The sequence below is a fragment of the Osmerus mordax genome, chromosome 2 (assembly GCF_038355195.1).
Source record: "Osmerus mordax isolate fOsmMor3 chromosome 2, fOsmMor3.pri, whole genome shotgun sequence".
NCBI classification, from domain to species: Eukaryota; Metazoa; Chordata; class Actinopteri; order Osmeriformes; family Osmeridae; genus Osmerus; species Osmerus mordax.
The window spans coordinates 17,017,784-17,038,853 of NC_090051.1; the positions used below are offsets into that span (position 1 = coordinate 17,017,784).

The window sequence follows — 21,070 nt, forward strand, 5'->3', positions numbered from 1 at the left end:
GTCAGTACACCATCCTGAGCCGTCTGCTGGAGGTGCTTTGAATGTCCTTTAGCTCCAATATAGAATATAAAGCAAGCATGACAAGGGATAAAATGTTATCGTTTATTGACACATTCAGGAATTCCTTAATAAAACTTTGTACTACCATCTTGTGAATGACAGACAAATGTAACAGTAAAGACACTTGGATCAAATATAAAATATACAAACTTTCCTACTAAGGTTCCTGTGGTAGAGTGAATATGCATGACGTGTCTTACGTAGGCATTATACTGGTAATAGTGGAATACTAACCGCAACAGAGGTATATAAGAAACATATGTACACACACGCGCACACACACACACACAATCATAACTTGGCAATACCTTAAATTCTAGTATCAAAGAACTTGATACATTCTTATCTCTGTTATTCAAATAAGAAAATTGCCATCCCTTTACAAGCACTTGGTAAAAAGTTTCTGGCTCAGCACTCAGCTAAGAGACCGTCTACAGAGTCGCCTACTGTTGCTTCAGGAAGGAAAAAAGGGCAAGTGTTAAAAATTCCTCAACCACCAGAGGAGATGAGGAAATAATCAGGAAGTACATTTCATTAAAATCCATATTTGGGTTTCTGGATCAGCCCAGTCTATATCCACCGGCCCAGTCCAGAAAACCTGCCTAATCCTTTCCAGGAAAACAAGGGGTGGACATCCAGGATCAGGTTAAAGGCTGCATGTAAGGTGTTCAGCTCTTTCCAGCTAGGAGGTTCCCTCAGAGCTGCCCTTCCCTCTGAGTCAGCCTGGTCTGCAGCTGGACCACCACCCTCCTCATCATGCTGCCCAGCTGGTCATGCACATGAAGCAGCTGCTCTGCAGAACACCGGCCCAGCGACTCTGCGGTCATCTGAGCGCCCAGCCCCTCCACCTCAGACAGAAGACCCTGGGTCCTCACCTCCCTCAGCGGGCCCTCTGGGGCCCCGTCCTGGGGCCTCTTGCTTAGCCGGGGGTTTCCCTGCCCCACCGCCAGGGGCTCCTCCAATAACTCTGTGGCTGTAGAGAGAGACAAGACACCTTGAGTTTTTAACACTGCCAACTACTGATTGAGGCTGGATATGGAATGGATTGTTCCGAGAACCTGGGTGCCATTTTTTCGAATTGTGGAAAAGATTTGACCGCAACAACGCTTTCGATGGGAGGAACTCACCGAGAGCCTCTCCTGTAGACTTGTCGTCATCTTCCTGGTTGGGAGGGGCATTCATGTCCTCCAGCTCCGAGGCCATCTTCTCCATCTCATCGAAGCTCTTCAGCTCATCACCACGACCTTTACGCTTCAGCAGGAAGTGAGCCAAAGGAAACCACGGGTCATTATAGGTGTTATACGCTATTACCATCCAAAAAATAAGTTTCGACATTCAACGATGACAGAGACCCCAAAAAAGAAGCATACCTGCTGTTCATGGTAGGTCCTAAGTGCCATCTTAACGTTCATGATTTTGGGAGAACGGATAGGAAGTTTCTTAATTTCATTGGGTGTGAGAGAACTGAGGTCTCCAACTGTTTTGATATTTCGGGCTCGGACAAGCTGTCCAAAACCACGGGGCCTGCAGAAATAAACAGGAAAAATGTTCAGGTAAAAAATGTTTTTTTTAAACATGCTGTGGTAGAGTCCACCTGTCTGCTTTTTAAAAGACATGGTCCTCACCACATGTTGGAGGTGATCTGGGGCAGCACAGCCTCCACAGGGGTCGAGCAGCCGACAAGGGCAGGGTAAACACAGTCCTTGGGGATGGCCAGTGGCTCCTGGCCCATCTCGGAAATCTGAATTAAACAAAAGTTCCACCATTACATCATACACCTGCAGTCTACATGCATCTACAGTCATTCCGGAAATGTACCCGTTTCGTTTTGTAAATAGGGTGGTACATGAACCTTGTTTCCCCATTGATTATGCATGCCTAACTCATGTCAAGACATCTAGCAGGGTACTTCTGGCTTCCCTCTAAGGGCTGCCACATACCAGGCATTTCTTGGAGCTCTTGTATCCAGGGCTTCGAAGGTTGCGAGGACTGAAGTTCAGTAGGCCCTTTGTAGGAGTCGTGATGTACTGCAACACAAATGGCAGGCTATTTCAGCTGAAAGGGTCACAAGTCAGTGTTCCCAGAAATAAAGCAAGACAAGTTCTTCTGTGTCCCAACACAGTACAGGCAGACATCTCCATGACCAGAATGTATGTAAAAAAACAAGAAACACTAAATAACAGGCATTACATGACCCATCTAGGCATGGATCTCTGGCATCAACACTGGTTAACCAAGAGAAGCAGTGGATAGTTTATAATGATGATTCAATACAACATGAAGTATATACCTTAGGCTGTGGAATACTGCTGGGGGACTTGGATCTGGGAGAGCTGGTTCGGATGACAGGGCTCCGGCGGTCTATGTCATCTGCCAGCTCCTGGTGCTGGATTGGGTTAGCAAAAGACACTCTTCTAGACTGAAAGCAGAAGAGACGGAGCAAATTCGATGAATGCATGAAGAACGTATGGAAGAAAAGTGTCAATGGAACTTTTGATTGACAAAGTATTCCCTGTGACAAACCAATCGGTTTACCTTGATTATTGGGGAGGGGGTCTCCACTTCCACCAAGGCTCTCTTCTGGCCCTTCTTCAAGATGCTGGTGGAAGGGGAAGCAGTGGGAGACCAGACCCCCCTCGTCTTGCTGCTGGGACTGTCGCCTACCTCCGGCCTCCCTAGGCCCGCCAGGCCCCTCTGCTTGGCTGGGGAGTCCTGGTGCACGTCTGTGGTCTGTTCCGGGTGTGGGGCTGCAAGGACATCAGCCAGAGGGGCAACAGAGTCCGCCACAGCCCCCGCAGGCAGGTCGAGGTCGTGGTTGTCTATCTGGGTTTCTTCTCCAGCTTCGTCTTCACACCCCAGCCCCGAGGCGGGATCTTTCTCCTGGGGAGGAGGTGCATCTCGGTCTGCCTGAGCCTTTCCCCCCACCTCTACTCGGGTCCTGATGGAGCGACCATCAGTCTCTGGAAGGCTCTCCTTAATAGACGTGTACTGATCTTGCTCTCCTCCTAAGACATTCAAACACGTTGCCGGGACCTCCTCCGTTGACGTATCGATGCCAGTACACCGGCGGTCCTCCTCTGAAACCACGGTAGATGCACGCTGATCTTCATCCAGGTCGCCCACCTGTTCCTCAGCCACGACCTCCACAGGCTGGGGCATGTCTCCAAGCTTCTCCTCTGAAGACTGAGACACCTGGAGACTAAGGCTCGGTTTCTCCCCTGGGTCGCTGGAGGGGGAGGAGTCCGACGAGATTCCATTGGGCAGCGGAGGAGCGCAGACCTCGTTGGGATCCATAAAGACGTCGTCGAGGAGGACGCTGGAAGGCACGGGAGTGTCCGACCTCCCGGGGTCGTCCACCTGAGATACCGTAGTGTCCGGGATTGACTGGCCCTTTGAGCACTTCTGAGGGGACATGCGGGCATGCAGATCTTTCACAGTCAGGTCTGCTTCCACGGCAGGTCTCGTCTGTGAGAAGGGTTGGGCGTTCTCACTCTCCGTCTTCTCCTGGACAACAACGGGGTCAACAGACTCAGAGAACTCTCCCTCCGTGTGGATCTGGTTGTCGGCCAGGCAGTCCTCTACGGTGTTCTCAGAGACCAGAGGGACACTTACTTCCACTGCATCTTGAGATCCAGGAAGGTCTTTAGACACCAACACTGCCAAAGATGCTAAACGTATAGGTATGATCGCTGGTTCAGCCTTTTGAGAAGATTCAGAGCTATCCATCTGAATCTCGTTATCTGGCGTAGGCCTGTTTGATTCTACGTTAAGTGGACTTGGAGACTTGCACTTCTTGCTTCTCTTCTTGGCCTTCTGAACTAACTCTCTGGCCTCGGATCCATCCGACTCGGAGGTCTCCACGTTGGACAACAGGGCCTGGGATGCTGTCCGTCTGGTGGACCGGCCCCTACCTAGGGAGGACTCTGGGGTTCCTGCTTCTTCGATGACCTGAGAGCTCTGGGCCTCCACAGTAAGCGCTGAACTAGCATTCACCTGCTGCTCTGCCAGCTTGAGCCTCCGGGGCCTACAGCCCATTGTCTGCCCATCAGGTCGACTGGAGGGAGTTAGCTGAGAGTCAGTCTGAGGGCATGGTTTTTCTGGTGTGTCACCGACCAAATCCTGGCTCTTGTCAGGTTCAGCTGTGTCATCAGACACGTCGCTCCTCTCTCTGCCGATACCCAGTGACTGGCTATCGGGCTGAGAGACTGAGGAAGGTGTGCTCGTTTGAAAATCATTCGGACTGGACTTGTCATCTGTACTTTCAATTCTACCAGAGTCGTCTTTGACAAGCTCTTCCAATTGGTCGACCACTTTGCTTGTCCTACTTGGTGTACTCTGTGATTGGCTATCTGGTTGACTGTCCGAAGACGGGGTCGTTTGAGGGTCACCTTGGCTTAGCTCATCATCCGTGCCACTTTTCCTGGTCGTCTTGGGTTCATCTTTGACCCGCTCTTGTGATTCACTCACCACTTTGCTGCTTCTACTGGCTCGACCTTGTGACTGACTCTCATTCTGAGAGGCAGAAGATGGCGTGACCACTTGGGAATCACCTTGACTGAGCGCAGCTTCCTCTTTTTTACTCTGGCTTATGAGGTCAAATTCCTCAGAGTCGCTGACCATCTTGCTTCTCCGGCTAGTTCTACCCTGAGACTGGCTTTCTGACTGGGACGGCGTGGCAACGCGTCTCTGGCTGGACCCTTGCTCCTTGGGAGACTTGCCACTCCGTGTGACTCGGCCTACTTCCTTAGCTACGTTACTCCTTAGACTGCGCCTGCCCTGAGACTGGCTGTCATTTTCAGAGGCGCTCTGACTAAGTTCTTCCTTTGTAGAACCTCTCTTAGTGCGTTTGTCTTTAACCAGCTCTGAATCACCCAACAATTTGACTCTCTTACTCGATTTAAGTGATTGGCTATTGGTTTCCGTGGTAGGAGAGGGAGTAACCATCAGTGAATTTGATTGGCTGGACTGGCTCCCGTCCTTGAGCGCTGCTTTCTTCTGTGGTTTTCCGGCTTCCACCACTTCAACAGCCAGCTTGCTGCTCCTACTAGACCTCCCCTGAGATTGGCTGTCAGCCGCAAGGTGTGGTGTACTTTGTGAATCAGTTTGACTCGGCCCTTTCCCACTTGTCGATTGTCTCTCTTTTTCCTCCACATTGTCTGGGTCCTCCCCTGGCAGCAGTGGCCTGCTCCTGCGTCGGCCAGACCTTCTGGGCTCACCCTGTGACTGCGAGCACGCCGGATCTTCCACAAGAGCCTCCTCCTGGCTGTCGGCCTCTACGTCCTCCACCACAGGTTCCTTCCTCTCCTCTTCAGCCTGGGTATCGGGAATGACATCTTCCTCATCCTCCGTGGCTTCACTGGGCCGCTTCTCTGGGATCTTCACCTCGGGCTCATTTTCGTTTGGACTCGTTCTGTACTCTTTCTCCTGCTGTGAAGACTGCTGATCTGGGAGAATGTCCCCGGAGTGTTTCAGCCTCTCTTGTCTGGCTTGGGGGGTTTGTGAGTCAGAGCCCGTGTCTGCCAGGGAGGCCTGAGAGAGGGGGGAACAGGAAGAGGGGTCCTGGCTGTTGGAGGTCCTGGCGAGGGGGCCTGTGAACTTCGTCACACTGATGGGACTGGCGGGTTTCCCCTCGGCATACTTCTCCAGGGTGATGAAGGACTGCCGGCGGCTATTGCTGGACTGTTGAGGGGTGCCCGAGACTACGTCGGGGGAGGTGGAGACGTTGGGGCTGGTGGAGGCTGTGGGCTCTGTAACAGGGTCTTCCACTGGTACATGTCCGTGGGCCTCCTCCATGGAAACATCTGGAGACTCTGGTAGCATCTCGGCTGGACCCTGGTCCTGCACCGGGCTTGCGGACACATGGTCGTTGGCAGTCAGACTGCTGTATTCCTGGGGGTCCTTCGTCAGAAGCTCAGGGACCTCCTCTGTTTCCATGTTCTCCTCTTGATCCTGTATGGAGTTGAAGGCAATTTGAAAACATGCATTGGAAGAGGCAAGAAAGCTTCCAGATGTTTGCCATGATACATAAAAATGTATGGTAAGAGCACACAATTGAATTGTGAATGTTAGTTTTTTTTCTTTATGGTGTTCGTCATTACCTCTGTGTTGCCACTATCCTTGGCAGGATCTTGAGCTTGCTCATCTGTTTGTAGTTTGTCCCTGAAATAGATAATTTCATTATTTAAAAACCTAAATGATTGCCGTAACAAATAGGCCACATGGCAGACACAGATCCAAATACACTTACATGGACTCTTCCTGGCTCTGAGTGTACTGGCTGAAGGCTGTGGTATCAAGGGAGGCATCCAGGTTATTGTACATTGCAGGAATGTCAACCCTTTAACAAGAGGACAACACAGCAAATTAATATTGACACGCTGATAATAAAAGGATTTCCATTGCAGCAGAGGTGACTGTTGACGTCGGACCTTTTCATCCTCTTGACCTCCTTCTGGTGCTCTGTCAGGACTCTCTGCTTGGTCTCAGGGGGGATGAAGACAAAGTCTATGGAGGCCTCCTCCTCCAGAACTTCTCTACGTGGAGGCTTGGGAGACCCAAAGTCCAGCTTTGTCTATTGGGATTGGATTGTTAAAAAATTAATAAGACAGATTGTTAATAAATAAAAGGGTTTTAGGGTTCTTTTGTTGCACAGTATCAGAGATCAACGGCCCAGCAGAAAGGCTTACAGAGACAGGCTTGGAGGTCTTGGGGGTGGGCTCCTTCAGCTCCCCCGCCCTGGCCAAAAGAGAGTCCCTCTTCCCTACTGATGACACCTGAACTCCACTTAGTTTGGTCACCAACTGAGAGCTCTCACTCTAAACAACAACCAGTAAAAAGATTCCATTAGAACACTTAGTAGTAAGAGGAGAAACAATATATATGTAAGCTTACTGTGTGGTACATAGAAACACTCACCGACTCCTGTCCATTGAGCTCATCTGGTACATCAACTGACTGAAAGCCAGGTAGAATAATGGGGGTATTATGCTTGACCTGGCTCAGGACTGGTCTGTCAACAGAGACATTACAAAATATGTACGTCAGAACACTTCATTATTGAAACCTCATTCCAAAAAATAAAATAAAAAATACAATCTGCTGCAGTCAACTTTTATTTGGAGAAGGGAAAAAAAAGAAAAAGGAGATTCTTACTTGAGCTGGTCAGGGTAGGTGAGGACGAGCGTGTTAGCGAAAGTAGCGTTCCAGAACTGGGTGACGAGGGAGCGGACGTGCTTGCTCCTGTGAGAGAACAGCACGCACAGCAGTGGAGCCAGCAGACCCAGCAGGTCGTTGTCGTAGGCCAGGGCTGAGCGCGTCTGGAAGCAGCCCAGCATGTCGCCCAGGAGCTTGTCCAACTGGGGACAAACACACCCGGTCAGAAACTAACAACTGCTAGGTTCAAACGTGAACAAAATGTTATATCGGGATCCTACACGAGTTTAGCTTCTCAAATGTTGAGAAGTGTAATTGGGGAATTAAAAATTCCAGTTTAATACGGGAATTTAACACACATACCTTTGCAGATAAGTTTGATGAGAATTTTGGCTCCTCATTTTGGGACCTACATAAAAGGGAAGAAACGGTATACAACATCATAAGACTATGAGGTCCTATGACGACAGTCCTATGACGACAGATGACAACTCAAAAGCCCATCCTTACCCATAAGCCTGTTGGTAGAACTGTGTGAGGGGCTGGGTGAGGGACACAAGGGCTTCATGGATGGCTGTGGCCAGAGCCAAGTTAGTAAAGAGACAAGACAAGATGGAGACCAGGGTGAACCCTGCTCCCTCACTGGCCGCCTCAGGGTCCTCCAGGGCAGTGAAGGTCTCCAGGGCCCGGACCAGAAGAGTCTGGAAGGAGAACAGGTTCCCCAGGGCTCTCTTCTTCCTCAGCCAGGGCTGGGGGGTGTGGGGAGCTGGGACAGAGGGACCAGCAAACAGCTCATTAGGATTCTGGTGACACCCAGAGGAAGCGTCATTATCAATCCTAACAATACCATAGTCAACAGATAATAAGTCATTACATTTCGTTTTCTGCTGGAACTGTGGTGTGTAGGGAGAAAAGTCCACACTCTCAATGATGACTAGGAGGATGTGTACAACTGCATCCATTGTAGGAGGAGTCTGAAAGAGGCAACCATGTCTAATAAATAAACTGTTATTGATAGGCAGCTTATTGATTGATAGGGCGTAGCAGTCCTATTGCACTCACCATCAATGCCTTTGAGTCAAGGACGGCAGCCATCTTGTTACAGAGCTCCTCACAGCAGACATTCTCCTCAGCAGTGGCCACTAGGGCAGAGCAGCGAGCGAAAACCGTGTACAGCCGAGACCAGGTGGAAAGCAGAGACTTCTGGGACATCTGGAGGATGGCAGGGCGTGTAAAAGAAGAAACACTGATCTACATATTTGTGTAGGTGTGAGGTCAATAACATCTGGAGCAAAGGGTAGATGTCTCTTATGGCACCATCCTTCAGTGACTGACCTGAGGCAGAGGCTTGCCAGGGAGTAGGTAGGTAATGGGGAACATCAGAGCGGTGTGCACAGCACTGAAGTTGTGCTCCAGCGCATCTCCTTGGTTCACCTCGTTAGTCTGGGGGAGAGATCAGCCAATCAGAACCAAACGCCCCCATCTTTCCCGTTGTGCTGTTGATTTCTTTATCTGTCGCAAACTGCTGTTGAATTGACTGGTAGGTGACAGCACACTTCTAAAGGCCACGGAGCTTTAAGGATGAAACCATCATCCTCATCGCCGTACCTGTGTGATGGTGTCGGTTAAGGGGTTCACCACCACACTCCACATCCTCCACAGCTGCTCCTTGTGGTCCAGAACACATGCAGCGCGCCCCATGGCGCCCAGGACCGCCTCCCCAAACGCCAGAGGGGACGTGGGGCCAGACAGGCCACAGCCCACCAAGGTCTCCAGGCACAGGAAGAACCTAGAGGGGGACAGGCATATAAAGAACAGCTGATGGAACACCGCGAGGAGCCGACCTTTCGTTCGTTTCCAGATGAACGGATCGTTTAAGACAAATGTTTCCGAGCCGGTCCCCCACCTCTCCTCCTCCACGAAGGCTGGGACCAGGCTGCTGTTGAAGAGCAGCTGGATCAGGAACAGAGCCGGGGTTCCCTAGGGTCACAGCAGGACACCAGTCAACACACACACACACACTCGAGACAAGAGTACAGAGAACACACACAAAGGCTCAGAGGGATTGAACTGCCAAATAACACGTCCGTCAGGCAACCTTGGACCAAGCTCCAGTGCAAAGGCAGCCGGCTGCCCCAGGGCCACCGTCCAGCTGAGCTTGTGCACGTCCAAGAATACAGGACATAATTGACCGTAGCGGCCAAGAGCAGGCGATTGAGAAACTCACATTCAGCACATCCATCTTGCCAACTTGGTAGGAGGCAGACCCAAGGACTCTCTGAGGAATGCCCCTCACCGTAGTTTCCAGAAGACCCTGAGTACAGTGAAAGCAGCATGAGTCACGACCGGGCAGCGTCTGAAGCACCCCCTTTTTAAAAAGCTCAAGTGTTACGAGCTGAAGTGTGGAGTTTTGGAACAGCGGGCCAGCCAGGATGGAGTTAACTTGCAGCATGGGACATTAGAGAGAGCTGCGGAGCAGACGTGGAATGGAGGCAAGTCTAGTGCAGGGGAGAGGGAGGTCTCACCAACACACGCTGGGCCCGCAGGGCTTCTGAGGTGACGACGCTCTGGAGAGCCTGGAGAACCAGCGTGAGCACCTCGCAGCCGTGACGATCTTTCTTGTGGCCAGCTGTTCAAAAGGGATTTGATCAAAACGTCAAATATTCGGGTTCATACAACTTTGGTCGTTTAGAAAGGATGTCTTGTTTTTCCATTTACTGTTTCATAAAAATGTACATAATCAGGGGATTTGGACTTTGGAGATGGTCATCATTGGGGGCCAGCCCCTCAGATTAATCTCCTCGTCACAGCAGGCCAGACCCTCAAGTCTTTCTGCTCAGACTTAAACTGATGATAGTGGGACTGGGTCTAGATCTGGGGGGGGGAGTAGGGTCTCACTTTCACCCCCCAGGACAGGAGGCAGACCCAGCCATGGTGCTCTTTGTGGTGCTGCTAGGCAGGCCCATGTCTTCAAGAGCCTGCCCTGTAGGACAGCCTACCACAATACATGGATCAACACCGATATGAATGTTGCATGAAGGGTTGAGGGGTCGTTTTTCTTGTATCCTAGGGAACCATCAGGCAGACTCTTGGCATCTTACCAGCGTCTATGGTTGAGCTGACGTAACTGACGAGGTGCTTCCAGAGGAGGGTGAGTAGGGCATCTGGAAGGAGTGAAGAGAGAGAAAACATGACTCATTTCCAATAATAAAAAAGAGCACACCGAAGAACCCTCCTGTGAGTTTGCACACAGAACACAATTCAAAGTACTTTCCCCCCTCCCTCAACCCCCGAGCAACTCTCCAAGTCTGTTTCAAATCCACAGATCCCATCAGTGCGAACTCCCCCATTCCGCAATACCCGACCAGGAGACCAAAACCGACCCCACAAGCCTCCCTTTATGAAGCAGCAAGCGAGCAGCCAAGCCGTGTCCGCCCCCCCCCCCCCCCCCCTACTGCTGCCTGTCCTAGAAAACGTCATACCCCAGCCATGCTCCTGGAGGGACACCAGCTCAGTGAATGAAACCATCTCACTAGCTGGAAGGCAGAACTAAAAAAGGCAGCTGGCCCTGTGGTTTCTCAGTAAGAAGAGATGCAGCAGAGATGCGCGTGCGTGCTGCAGAGCAGATACCTGGAGCGTTTTTGCCGATGGTGATGAATCCGTCTCGTACCAATGAGGTGAGCAGCAAGGCATGTTTGGTGAAAGACGACGGGCTGGAAAGGAGGGTGTGGCTCAAAGGTTCTGAAAGTCAAAAATCACAGGAAGCCAATCAATCAAAGCCATCAAATTGAAGGATCATTTCCAGAAATGTTCATTCCAATGAGTAGTACTATATTTTTACTAATTCATAGACTTTGTACTATTTGTACTAGCTGTAATGATTCACATAGATTACAGAGGGAATTTGTGGAGTACAGGTCATCTTGTCCTTAGTGTGATCGATACATCAGTTTGTTGTAAGAGATCATGTATGAGCCATCCAGAGCCTGGCACCCAAGGTTGAGAGGTATTTGGGGCCCCTGGCTGAAAGAGGCCTACTTATGGGTTGAGCCTGACTGATATGATGATCTTGTCTGTGGTTGTGAGTATGCCTAATTTTGTAAAAGCACCTATTGGTTGTATTTCATTTGTTATCTTTAAGTTCCCTATAAAACTAGATCTTCTGACCGTCACACTTCAGAGACTTTGCAACAGACCACATCTGTGTCTTTGAATCTATTTGCTATTCCTGAGTCACTGTTTTGGTGTTCATCTCCACTTAGCTGACTGGTAAATATCAGTAAATCTCATAAACAGAGAGACGCCACACTATTGGCGGAGATGGACAACATTTTCTTCCACGTCAGCTTGGCTGATCTAACATGAGGATTTAGCGGTGAGTCACGCACCCAAGCCGAGCACAAGCTTGTTCCTGGCAGCGGTGGAGGTGACCTCTGGCCCCAGGAAGCAGTGGAGCAGCATCTCCAGGCCCAGGAGCTGGATGGAGGGATAGGCCTGCACAGGGTGGATACTGCTATTCAGATTCATACGAGGTGTGACTGCAGGGCTGCCAAAGCCTGGGGTGCCTGGAGGTGGAGGAGGAAATGTGACCAGACATTAGAAAAAAACAGCCTGTGGCAGTTATGGTAGTCCCCTGGTAGGGGACCGGTGAGTGAGAGGACAGTACCTGCTTTCGGGGTAGATGTTCCCACAACTCCACTGTGACTGGAGTTACGGGCTGGAGTGGCTGGGGAGGGAGTGTCAAGGCCGAGGGTACACTGTAGGAGGGGCACACCCACCTGCAACGACACGATTTCAGACACAGATGGAGTTGAAGCGCTTACGTCACCTGTGAATCTGTTTTTAACACTCCACAATCCTCACACTTCTTACCTGTTCAAAGTTGGCAGCCATGTTGGGCCCCAGCTTGACCAGCAGGTACCACCAGACCTCCAGCTTGGTGAGCAGCAGGGCCTCCGTCCTGACCTGGATGGAGCTCAGAGGCTGCATCAGCAGCTTTAAGCGCTTTGCACTGGAGAGGATGTCTACAGGGAGAAACAGTCTGTAAGAGCACTGGAGAGGATGTCTACAGGGAGAAATGGTCAGTAAGAGCACTGGAGAGGATGTCTACAGGGAGAAACAGTCTGTAAGAGCACTGGAGAGGATGTCTACAGGGACAAATGGTCAGTAAGAGCACTGGAGAGGATGTCTACAGGGAGAAACAGTCTAAGAGCACTGGAGAGGATGTCTACAGGGAGAAACAGTCTGTACACGCACTGGAGAGGATGTCATAGACATAGTTCGAAAAGACACTGGACTGTATGGGAAACATCCCTTTGAAGAAACACACAAAGCGATAAACAAAGGGATGTTTTGGCGTGGTCACCTGGATTGAGGGCAAAGTTGTCTATGAGGCTCTTCCAGGCGATGAAGGCAATCTTCTTGACGTTGGGGGAGGAGCTACGGAAGCCCAGTTCCTCCAGGTGGAGCAGGGAGTTGATGAACGGCCCTCCTCTGTGGAGCAGCTGTGTGAGTAAACACAAAGTATTGCTTTAGCGCAACCCCTTCCACTTCAGACGGACTCTTGGTGATGCCCGTCATCAGCTCGTACGCCATACCTTGCCCAGGAGCCTCACAAACAGAGGCCACAGTTTCAGCACGTTGGTCTCGTTCTTGGAGGAGAAGAGTTTCTGGAGCTCAGGGATGAGCTTCTGTGGAAACGTACAGAAGACGGAGATGAGGACAAGCTTCACAAGCAAGCATGAGCCATTTGCAGGCCATCTTGCGGCTGTTCGAACACTCCTCACACACGCAGGCAAACAGGAGACACAGGATATGAAACTCACAGTGGACATCATGGGCTCGATGATAGCCGCCACCTCCTGCTGCTTTGCCAGTAGCAGAGGCATGCCCATCTCCATGGCGACTGCTGCACGGAGCCTCACCTTGGAGGCCGAGTGGACCACCAGTGGGATGACCAGGCTAGCCCACCGCTCTGCACCCTCCCCCATCTGGACTGGAGCCTGCTCCAGTAACCTACACAGACACGCGTGAGTGGGTTGGTGTCGGGAATGTGCAGTATATTGAACATTAAACGCAACAACAGATGTAGAACACATATCCCTCTCGAGCAAAAGGTCATTTTAGTCAGGACCATAACATATGAATCGTTATGTTTGGCAGTTTGGTTTGTTTACCTAATTACAACATTTAGCGCCTCATGTTCCATGACGATAGACTGGATGTCCTCTCGAGTCCGTACACTCTCAAGGGTCTCCAGCACCTCTGGCACCTGACAACAACAACAAAACAGACAAGTCAACTTTTATGATTTGGAGAAAATCACCTTAATCGCTTTAGAAACAACAGCAAAAACATGAGTCTTGAAAGTCTGTCCACCCACCCTTTTAGCAACCACCTCGGGAGGAAAATTCTGTTTGGAGATGACCCACAGTGCCCGAGTACATGTGTTCTTTTCTGTGGACTTCACCACCAGGGAAGAAAGTGCTGACAGGAGCTCCTCTGCAAAGCTTGCTGATAGTCCAAAAGAATTATAAACATTACAGATATGCGGACAAGGGATAGGAGTCAGCACTAAACAGATGGGTTACGATATCAAAGAAATTAACGTCGAAAACATGTATTCATAAATATACAAACAAGAACTCCCATCACCCAAACTGTGAGCCAGTGGATCACTCCTGCAACCCTAACCCTAGCACCTACCTGGGATGATTGACACGACATGACTGTGGAACACACAGAAGCCCAGGGCCTGCAAAGCAGCCTGGCTCAGCTCCACATTCTGACTGGCTATGTGAGTCTAGAATAAGAACAATAAAACTGACATTATCATCTTGACTTTATAAAAAAAAAAACAGAATTCAAAAGCGGTCAAACAAGGCTGACAGCGTTAGCTGCATGTCTCGTGATGTGTGGACAACACCATGAAGTAGAGACTCACCTGTAATGTTTTGCCCAAACGCGAAAAGTGCTTGACGACTGCGGGAAGGAACTGTCGCCCCTCTTCGCCATTGATGCGGCTGCAGACGAAAAACAAGAGAGCTTTGAAACATAAGCGTCAAACAGCAACAGCATAAAAGTAGAAACTGACTGTCCACCCGGGCAGTTCTGTGAAATAAATAAATGGTATCAAAAATATATTTGATAGCATACCAATTCCATGTCCAAACACCATCATTTCTTTCCAGGAGTGTACTTACTTGGCGATGGTGAGGTAGGCATCCGTCTGCTCCGACTGTCCAACATTGCTGTCCTCCAAGGACTCCAGAAGCGGGAGGAGGCTCGAGCTGGTCTGGGGTACTGTGGCCATCATCCTTGCTCACCTCCGTTCACTAAAGGCAGGTGGGTAGAGGAGGTAGAGAAGGGGGATTGCAATGAGTCTACAACCCACAGCAGATGTCCATTCATATAGACAGCAAGTGACATGAAGGGGTACCTTGTATTTAACAAGCAACAAAACTAGACTTCCATAACTTGACCTGACTAGTTTGCTGGCCTTCTAGCTCAAAGTAAATGTTTACCACGCACCAATTTGGGATACGTGGGTACGTAATTGGTACGTGGCAAAGCATTGTGTGAATAGAAGACCAAATAGCTGTCTGGCGTGTAATCTCACACACTTTAGCCTAATCTGATACATGGAATACCAAAAAAATACAGTATGATTGGCTCCTGCGAGCTAGAGCTAGTTAGCTTAGGAGGCAATCATGCAGTCACTTGACCATATAGGGGTGTCGATATGACTCATGGTCGTAACCGTAAAGCACCACGTTTTACCACACAATGCAAAAAATACTTAATTTCATTACTTAATAGCTTTATTTAGCGAGCTAGTTAGATAGCTAGCAGGTTGGCTACTGTCTTGTCAGTGATTCCCTTCCCTCGCGCGAAAATAAAAACAAAGCAAGCCAAACTTCCTTACCTCGGCACTCGTGCAGAAGGCCAGATGCATACAGACAACGATATCATGAACACCGGTAATATACTAGCAATACACACGAGCAACAGCCAGACCTGTTACAGAAGAACCCGATTATATTATCTTTATTTCCTTCGGTTTGTGATTATCCTCCTCTACAAGTAGTCCGCGCGTAGACACTGTGGTGCTGGCGCGAAACTAACACGCTGATCACCTATGACCTGACGTAGTGGGACCGCCCCATTAAGTCGAACGACGTGCATAACCCGTACGAAATCATTTAGTTCCCTTTGCATTAAAAAATAATCAATACAATATATAAATACATGCTATTCCATGACAAAATCGGCCTAGTTATTGTTCAACATTTTCATCGATAATTTTTTTTACGTAGGCTATTGCACTGTGCAGCATATGCCATTGCCTACACGATACGTTTATCTGTTTTTGAACAACTGTGGCCTATGAAAGATTTCCCAAGAGAATATCAAGAGCACATCAGCAACCAGGACAAACAGGTTAACATCAAACACAAAGTCACACAGAGCACATGATTATGGCGTATTTAATGTTATGGATTTAATACAGAACTATTTATGTATTTTATGAACTTCAAATACTCATTAATTACATGGCTAACGACTACAACAACATACAGTACATTGACTCCAATATGTCATTGGTCAAGTGTAATAATCAGTGTTGCTCTCTGAAAGCATAGATGCGTTAAAGGCTGTGTACTGGAGCTGGAAGCCTCCTGCAGTCACAGATGCATCAGAGAGAAACTTCAGTGTCATGACGTTTCCTGTTGGCATAGAAACAAGATTTAGGGTACAGGGTTATTTATACATGAAACAGGTGAAACCTATTGAGCTATTGTACAGAAATAATTTATCCCAGAGTTTGTGGAATATAACTTGAGATATTGACATAGTTTACAATACACCCAATAATTACATGAGCCCAGCATAAGTGCAAGCCTTCCTGCTAAATCAATCAACAGCTTTTCAGAACAATTACATTTGACAGGAAATGAAAGAATATTTCTCTTTTTGCCCGGCAAAAACACAAGGACTTCAGTGGTACATGTGAACTGGATTCATAAAGTAGTAACATGATGATGCCATACCTGTGCTAATTATGTCGTCTGGTAAATAATCACCACAGAACCTATAAAATAGGAACAGGTTTAGTTGATTATAAAGGGCAAGAGCAACATGATAGCTAAGTATGCTCTCTATAGATACTAAAATAACTGATGTTATGTAGAATACTGGTGGCCACTGAGAGGGCAAAGACACAACCAGGAGAAACTAAATTATGCCACTCACCTTCCGGCAAAGCCAAAGATGTCATCATAGCTGTCAAAGATCTCCAGGTGGTCAGCCAGGCAGGACATGTCATCCTCTATGTCAAACTCCAGGAAGTGGAGGCGTATTCTCTGGCCGTATCGCACACGAATGTGCCAGTAGCAAATCTGCTCATCCTGATATTCGTTAGGGTAACCAGGGGACTGTATGATCTTCTGTTGATCTGTCAGAACCCCACCACACTCCTTTGCTGTGTGACAGAGAGGGTGGAGGCGAAAGAGCAATGTGGGAAGAGATCAGGAAGGGAGACCATAAAAAAGTTATTAGTAATATGAATATTAAAAACCATATGTCTCTTCTGTCAAGTTTTAATTAACAATGTATGAATCAACTTAGCCCGCTGCTATGTAATGGACACCTCTTTGTACATCTCTTTGTAAACTTTGTTTTATCTTGCATGAGAACACAGTATACAATTTATAAAGGGAAAAGAGAATCTATTGTCCTTTGAAGGACGAAAATCAACAACATGTGTGGACTAAAGAAAATGTAATGAAAAACGTACTGTCCTCTAGACTGGTATTGGGGAAACATCATATTTAATTGGGAACTGCTGGAATTTTTCCATGAACAATCCCTATACTTACAACATTTAAAATGTAAGTAGTGTGTGCTAGTGTGGGGGAAAACGAGAACCCAATAAACTGCCTTATGTGCTGTAAAGCTTGCTGTATAGTATGTTAATCATAAAAACCATTAATTTGAAGTGAGGTCGCTCCAACTCTGTCTTGCTTGCTGACAAAGAAGTATCAGTTGAGAGCTAATCGTGAAACTTTACCATACCTCAAAAATATTTTCAAATATACAGACAGGGAAGGGAATGTAAATATTCTTGTATCTTGCGTGAAATGTAATCCTAATGTTAGTATCTCTTGGTCTTTAGTGGCCCGCTGACAACTAAAAGGAATTTGGGCTTTGGTCTGTCTGCATAGCTGGGGAATTACAGTATTCAGATAGAACTCTTTCTCTCTCATAGGTCTGCCTGTTTCTTAGTTATTTTCTTCCCGTCATCTTTCTAATGGCTGGATACTGCAGCCCACAAGCTTCTGCACAAGGTGGAGTAAATGAATATAATGGAACCACACAAACTCCATTCTGACTGCCGGGTGCCCTAACCTCACCCTCCGTAACAACATACACTCATTCATATCTAATGGAGACTCATGGTCCATTTACGGTCAATTAAATCCACACCCAGCGTTGACTAAACTCTAACATCATTTGTCATGCTCTTTACTCACTGTCTGGGTTGTAGCAATACACGTCCCACCTCTCACTCTTGTTCAGCCTGTAGCCATAGTCAACGATACCAACTTTCCCAAAGCCACAGTTGACGCCAGATTTGACAATGGGATAGCCAACACGTCCTTTATCAAACCATCCTGCGGCACATACGTGAAAGCCTAATGAGGGAATGAGAGAAAGAGTTAAGCATGGGATGACTTCAAATGTATTGATAACCATCTAATTGCCTAGCACCTTTTACATTGATATTTTCTGTTATTCCACTTTATGTGGATTAGCTGAGCAAATGTAAAAACGTTCTTAACTTCCCTTCAAAAAGAAATACAAAATAAAACATTTTGGAAATCCATGGCGTCTGACCAATGTGCCCTTCAGTGATTCTTAATGTGGGTGTGGGTTTTGGGGGCAGGGAGCAACATATAGCCACATAATGGACTCCCATCTGATTGTAGTAACAATCAGTGAACCACAGACAGGAAAGGAAGAGCAGATAAAGGCAGACCTCCTAGAAACTCTGCCATGGGGTAAAGCTTTTATCACAGAGACACAGAGTGGGGTTCTCAGCGCCAGAACCAAGGCCTGTTTTCAATCTGTCTTGCATGGAAACAGTAAAATTTCCTAGCAAGGTACGTGTTAACAGGTCTTCACAAAACTGGTGAACCAGACTGTTCAGTGTTAACAATACCAAGGAGAACAATCTGGCAGTCACATGCCTCTTGTTGCATTTCACCTTTCATCTTTCCTTGTCAACAATTTGGTTTACATTTTTACTCACAACTGAAATGAACTGTTTTCTTTTCCCCCAAACATGACTCATACTGTGGCAGTCCTTTCCTTTCTAATTCATCACCAAACCCGCAGACGTGGGAGAAAGAAGCAAGGTAGACAAGCACCCTTCCCTGCCATTGCTGGACCACATGGTGGCCCAGTATAGGCTGTGTTGTTTGTGATGTCATCAATGAAAGGGTAAACACTCAAACATTTTACTTATGTTTAAAGCCTGTATCTGAGTTATTGGAAGAATTGTGCACTTCTGTGTGTGTGACTGTGTGTATGTGTGTTTGTCTAGAGGTGTGTGTGTCTGTTTGCCAGCTTGTATGGCTGTGTGTTGAGTCTGAGTGTGTTACATACCTATTTGGCGTGCAGCTTCCAGTTGCTCATAAGTGGCCAATTTTCCTCCTTCATACTTGCACACAGCCTTGGCCTCCATGTAAGTCAGTTGATATCTCCCTTTGCGTGATTCCCTGTGGTAGACCCCAGCTGCTTGCTCTGTCCAGTAAAAAAAGAAAAGAAAAAACAATGTCCGTCAACAGTGCTATCAGCATCAACGAGGCAGAAAGAGGAGATATGCTCCCAGTGTCTGTGTAGTGTCCCTCTGCTTCAACCACAAATAGACGTCTCCAGGCGACAGGAAACAGGTTAGAGGGATTCTGTTTTACAAGAAGAGAGAGGAGAACTGAGAGAAGAACTTGCTGAGAAGAACAAACCAACAAACTGGGATTCAGGCTGAAGAGCTTAACCTAAAGTGAATTAAAACACTCATAGGAGTTGATTATTAGTACAGTTCTTAGTTCTCCCCGCCTCCCGGCTTTTTTCCCTAGTGCTCTTGGTTGGTCCTGTTTTGATATTACGAATGCATGACCCTAAAACAAGACTAAAGAGTCCATTACAAATGACCCCCTGATATACTACATGATATAAGGGGAAAGAGTCATGTGATGCAGTTCTGTAAACATGCAGTTTATGTGCCAGATGTGCTGATGAGCAAGCCTGACTCATTAATTCTGTCAGAAGCAACATCAAATGGATGTGGACTGTCAGATACAACGGTGACCAAACAACTAAGTCTAAATAGAACGTAATCAGGCCAATGTCCAATGTAAATTACACTCAACTAGGTCCATGACAATTCGAATCTTATTGATGATATTTCAACAAAGACAAAACAAAACAACAAAGAATGAGTTTGCAGAAGTAGTTAACTCATTGCTGTCCTGTATGTGTGTGTGTGGGTTTATGTCTTCCAGACAAAATGAAGTCATTTCCCAGTGTTTACACGACAGTCTCAAGTAGAGCTCGGTCTATAAATGTGTCTCCTACTGTGTGTACCCTACCCCACTCTCACACACATTCTCCCTCTCTTTCTCGCTCTCACATACACACACAAACACACCAAGAATGCTTTGACCAATTATTTTTTTTACAAAAAAGCTTTTTGCTCATGACTTGTTTAAATTCCTCTTTTAACAATCAAGCCCCACTGAATGTGTTCTTTGACACCCCACTTATTCAAGAATTCCACAACAACTTCAAATAATTGTAGCCTACCTGTAAGTTAAGAAAACATGATCAAATCGCCAAACCTCATAGCCTTACCAAGCCAAATTGAGTTATGAAATATCCCATTCCTGAAGCCCCAGGCTTGCGCCTCCTTCATGAGGAAACCAGTGATCCAGACGACAGCGAAGATGCGCATCCTTCCGTTGTGTCGTTCCCTGTGCGCAGGGCAGCTTAAATTCTGCGTTCTTGCTAGATGCCACCGCGCGCTGTGCTTACTGCTCATTTGGCGACTGGCCTTAAATAGTTAGCTGCTGCCCTTCGCCGCGCTCTCTCAACTGCGTCAAGTCAGCGACGTTGCTTCCTCAACCCTGGAAATTACCATTAGGGACCTGATTTGGTGTTTGAAATAGTGAGAATGTGTACCATCATGTCCACCACATGAACACACACTAATCATGGCAGATGCCATGTCTGATAGTTAAGTTAAAGCCATGAGTTGATATAGCCTGGACACTATCTCTACAGTATGTTCGATCAAAGAGTAGCCTATTGTGTTGATCAAACTGAAACTCAAATATTATTTAAAGGAATGTCATGTATCCTATTGGCTATGGAAACTTCAGTGTGAAGAGTATAAGAATAAGTAAATATTTGTATCATATAATATTTATATTTAAATATATGTATTTATATTTGTAAATATCTGATGAAGGCAAACATGTGTTTTAGATGATGTTTTCATATGGTAAACACCTCTGAAAGTAATAATGAGCTGTTTCAACCAATGTGCTAGTACTTTTTGCTGGTGTTAAAAAGGGATTGAATACACCGGGTGCATGACAGAAAAAAAGTGACCTGTAAATATGTAGGTCACTTTGATGGCCAAGCCTGCGCAATATCTGTGATCCCTGTGGTCACACTTCAATGAGCATATTTTTGTATGACCTCAGGTAATAAGGGTGGGTACAGATCAGATGAAAATTGTTCTGAAATGGTTCCAGAACAGACAGGAAATGAGCTATACCTTCTTAATTCCCGAAAC

The 21,070-nt window shown here is 47.4% G+C and overlaps 2 protein-coding genes across 2 annotated transcripts; both read right to left on the reverse strand.

The window, feature by feature from the left end:
• Positions 1 to 90: 90 nt before the first annotated feature.
• rif1 (replication timing regulatory factor 1) lies at positions 91 to 14,527 on the reverse strand. The gene is made up of 35 exons (XM_067261109.1): positions 14,415 to 14,527; positions 14,156 to 14,234; positions 13,918 to 14,014; positions 13,595 to 13,725; positions 13,389 to 13,483; positions 13,038 to 13,227; positions 12,810 to 12,902; positions 12,578 to 12,716; positions 12,085 to 12,236; positions 11,879 to 11,990; positions 11,601 to 11,777; positions 10,843 to 10,953; positions 10,314 to 10,376; positions 9,738 to 9,841; positions 9,440 to 9,526; positions 9,119 to 9,192; positions 8,821 to 9,001; positions 8,548 to 8,655; positions 8,275 to 8,424; positions 8,087 to 8,186; positions 7,723 to 7,978; positions 7,576 to 7,621; positions 7,213 to 7,415; positions 6,976 to 7,069; positions 6,747 to 6,875; positions 6,489 to 6,631; positions 6,308 to 6,397; positions 6,159 to 6,219; positions 2,596 to 6,009; positions 2,351 to 2,479; positions 2,001 to 2,087; positions 1,686 to 1,801; positions 1,431 to 1,584; positions 1,188 to 1,311; positions 91 to 1,033 (listed from the first exon to the last, which is right to left on the reverse strand). Exons 1-35 carry the CDS (start codon positions 14,525 to 14,527, stop codon positions 756 to 758), a joined length of 7,680 nt encoding a protein of 2,559 aa, XP_067117210.1. The 3' UTR covers positions 91 to 755.
• Positions 14,528 to 15,697: 1,170 nt separating this feature from the next.
• tnfaip6 (tumor necrosis factor, alpha-induced protein 6) lies at positions 15,698 to 20,327 on the reverse strand. The gene is made up of 6 exons (XM_067260249.1): positions 20,125 to 20,327; positions 18,880 to 19,017; positions 17,745 to 17,906; positions 16,465 to 16,693; positions 16,263 to 16,303; positions 15,698 to 15,938 (listed from the first exon to the last, which is right to left on the reverse strand). The coding sequence occupies exons 1-6, from the start codon at positions 20,309 to 20,311 to the stop codon at positions 15,817 to 15,819; spliced, it is 879 nt and encodes a 292-aa protein (XP_067116350.1). The 5' UTR covers positions 20,312 to 20,327; the 3' UTR covers positions 15,698 to 15,816.
• Positions 20,328 to 21,070: the final 743 nt, after the last annotated feature.

Excerpts from the sequence above, each read along its gene's own strand:
- rif1 (XM_067261109.1), bottom strand. The coding sequence starts at position 14,527 with ATGATGGCCACAGTACCCCAGACCAGCTCGAGCCTCCTCCCGCTTCTG. Across the intron at positions 8,187-8,274 it reads TTGACTCAAAGGCATTGATG|ACTCCTCCTACAATGGATGC; the intron begins GTGAGTGCAATA and ends TGCCTCTTTCAG. Across the intron at positions 1,312-1,430 it reads GGACCTACCATGAACAGCAG|CGTAAAGGTCGTGGTGATGA; the intron begins GTATGCTTCTTT and ends TTCCTGCTGAAG.
- tnfaip6 (XM_067260249.1), bottom strand. The coding sequence starts at position 20,311 with ATGAGCAGTAAGCACAGCGCGCGGTGGCATCTAGCAAGAACGCAGAAT. Across the intron at positions 17,907-18,879 it reads GGAAGCTGCACGCCAAATAG|GCTTTCACGTATGTGCCGCA; the intron begins GTATGTAACACA and ends TTCCCTCATTAG. Across the intron at positions 16,694-17,744 it reads GTATTGCTACAACCCAGACA|CAAAGGAGTGTGGTGGGGTT; the intron begins GTGAGTAAAGAG and ends TCTGTCACACAG.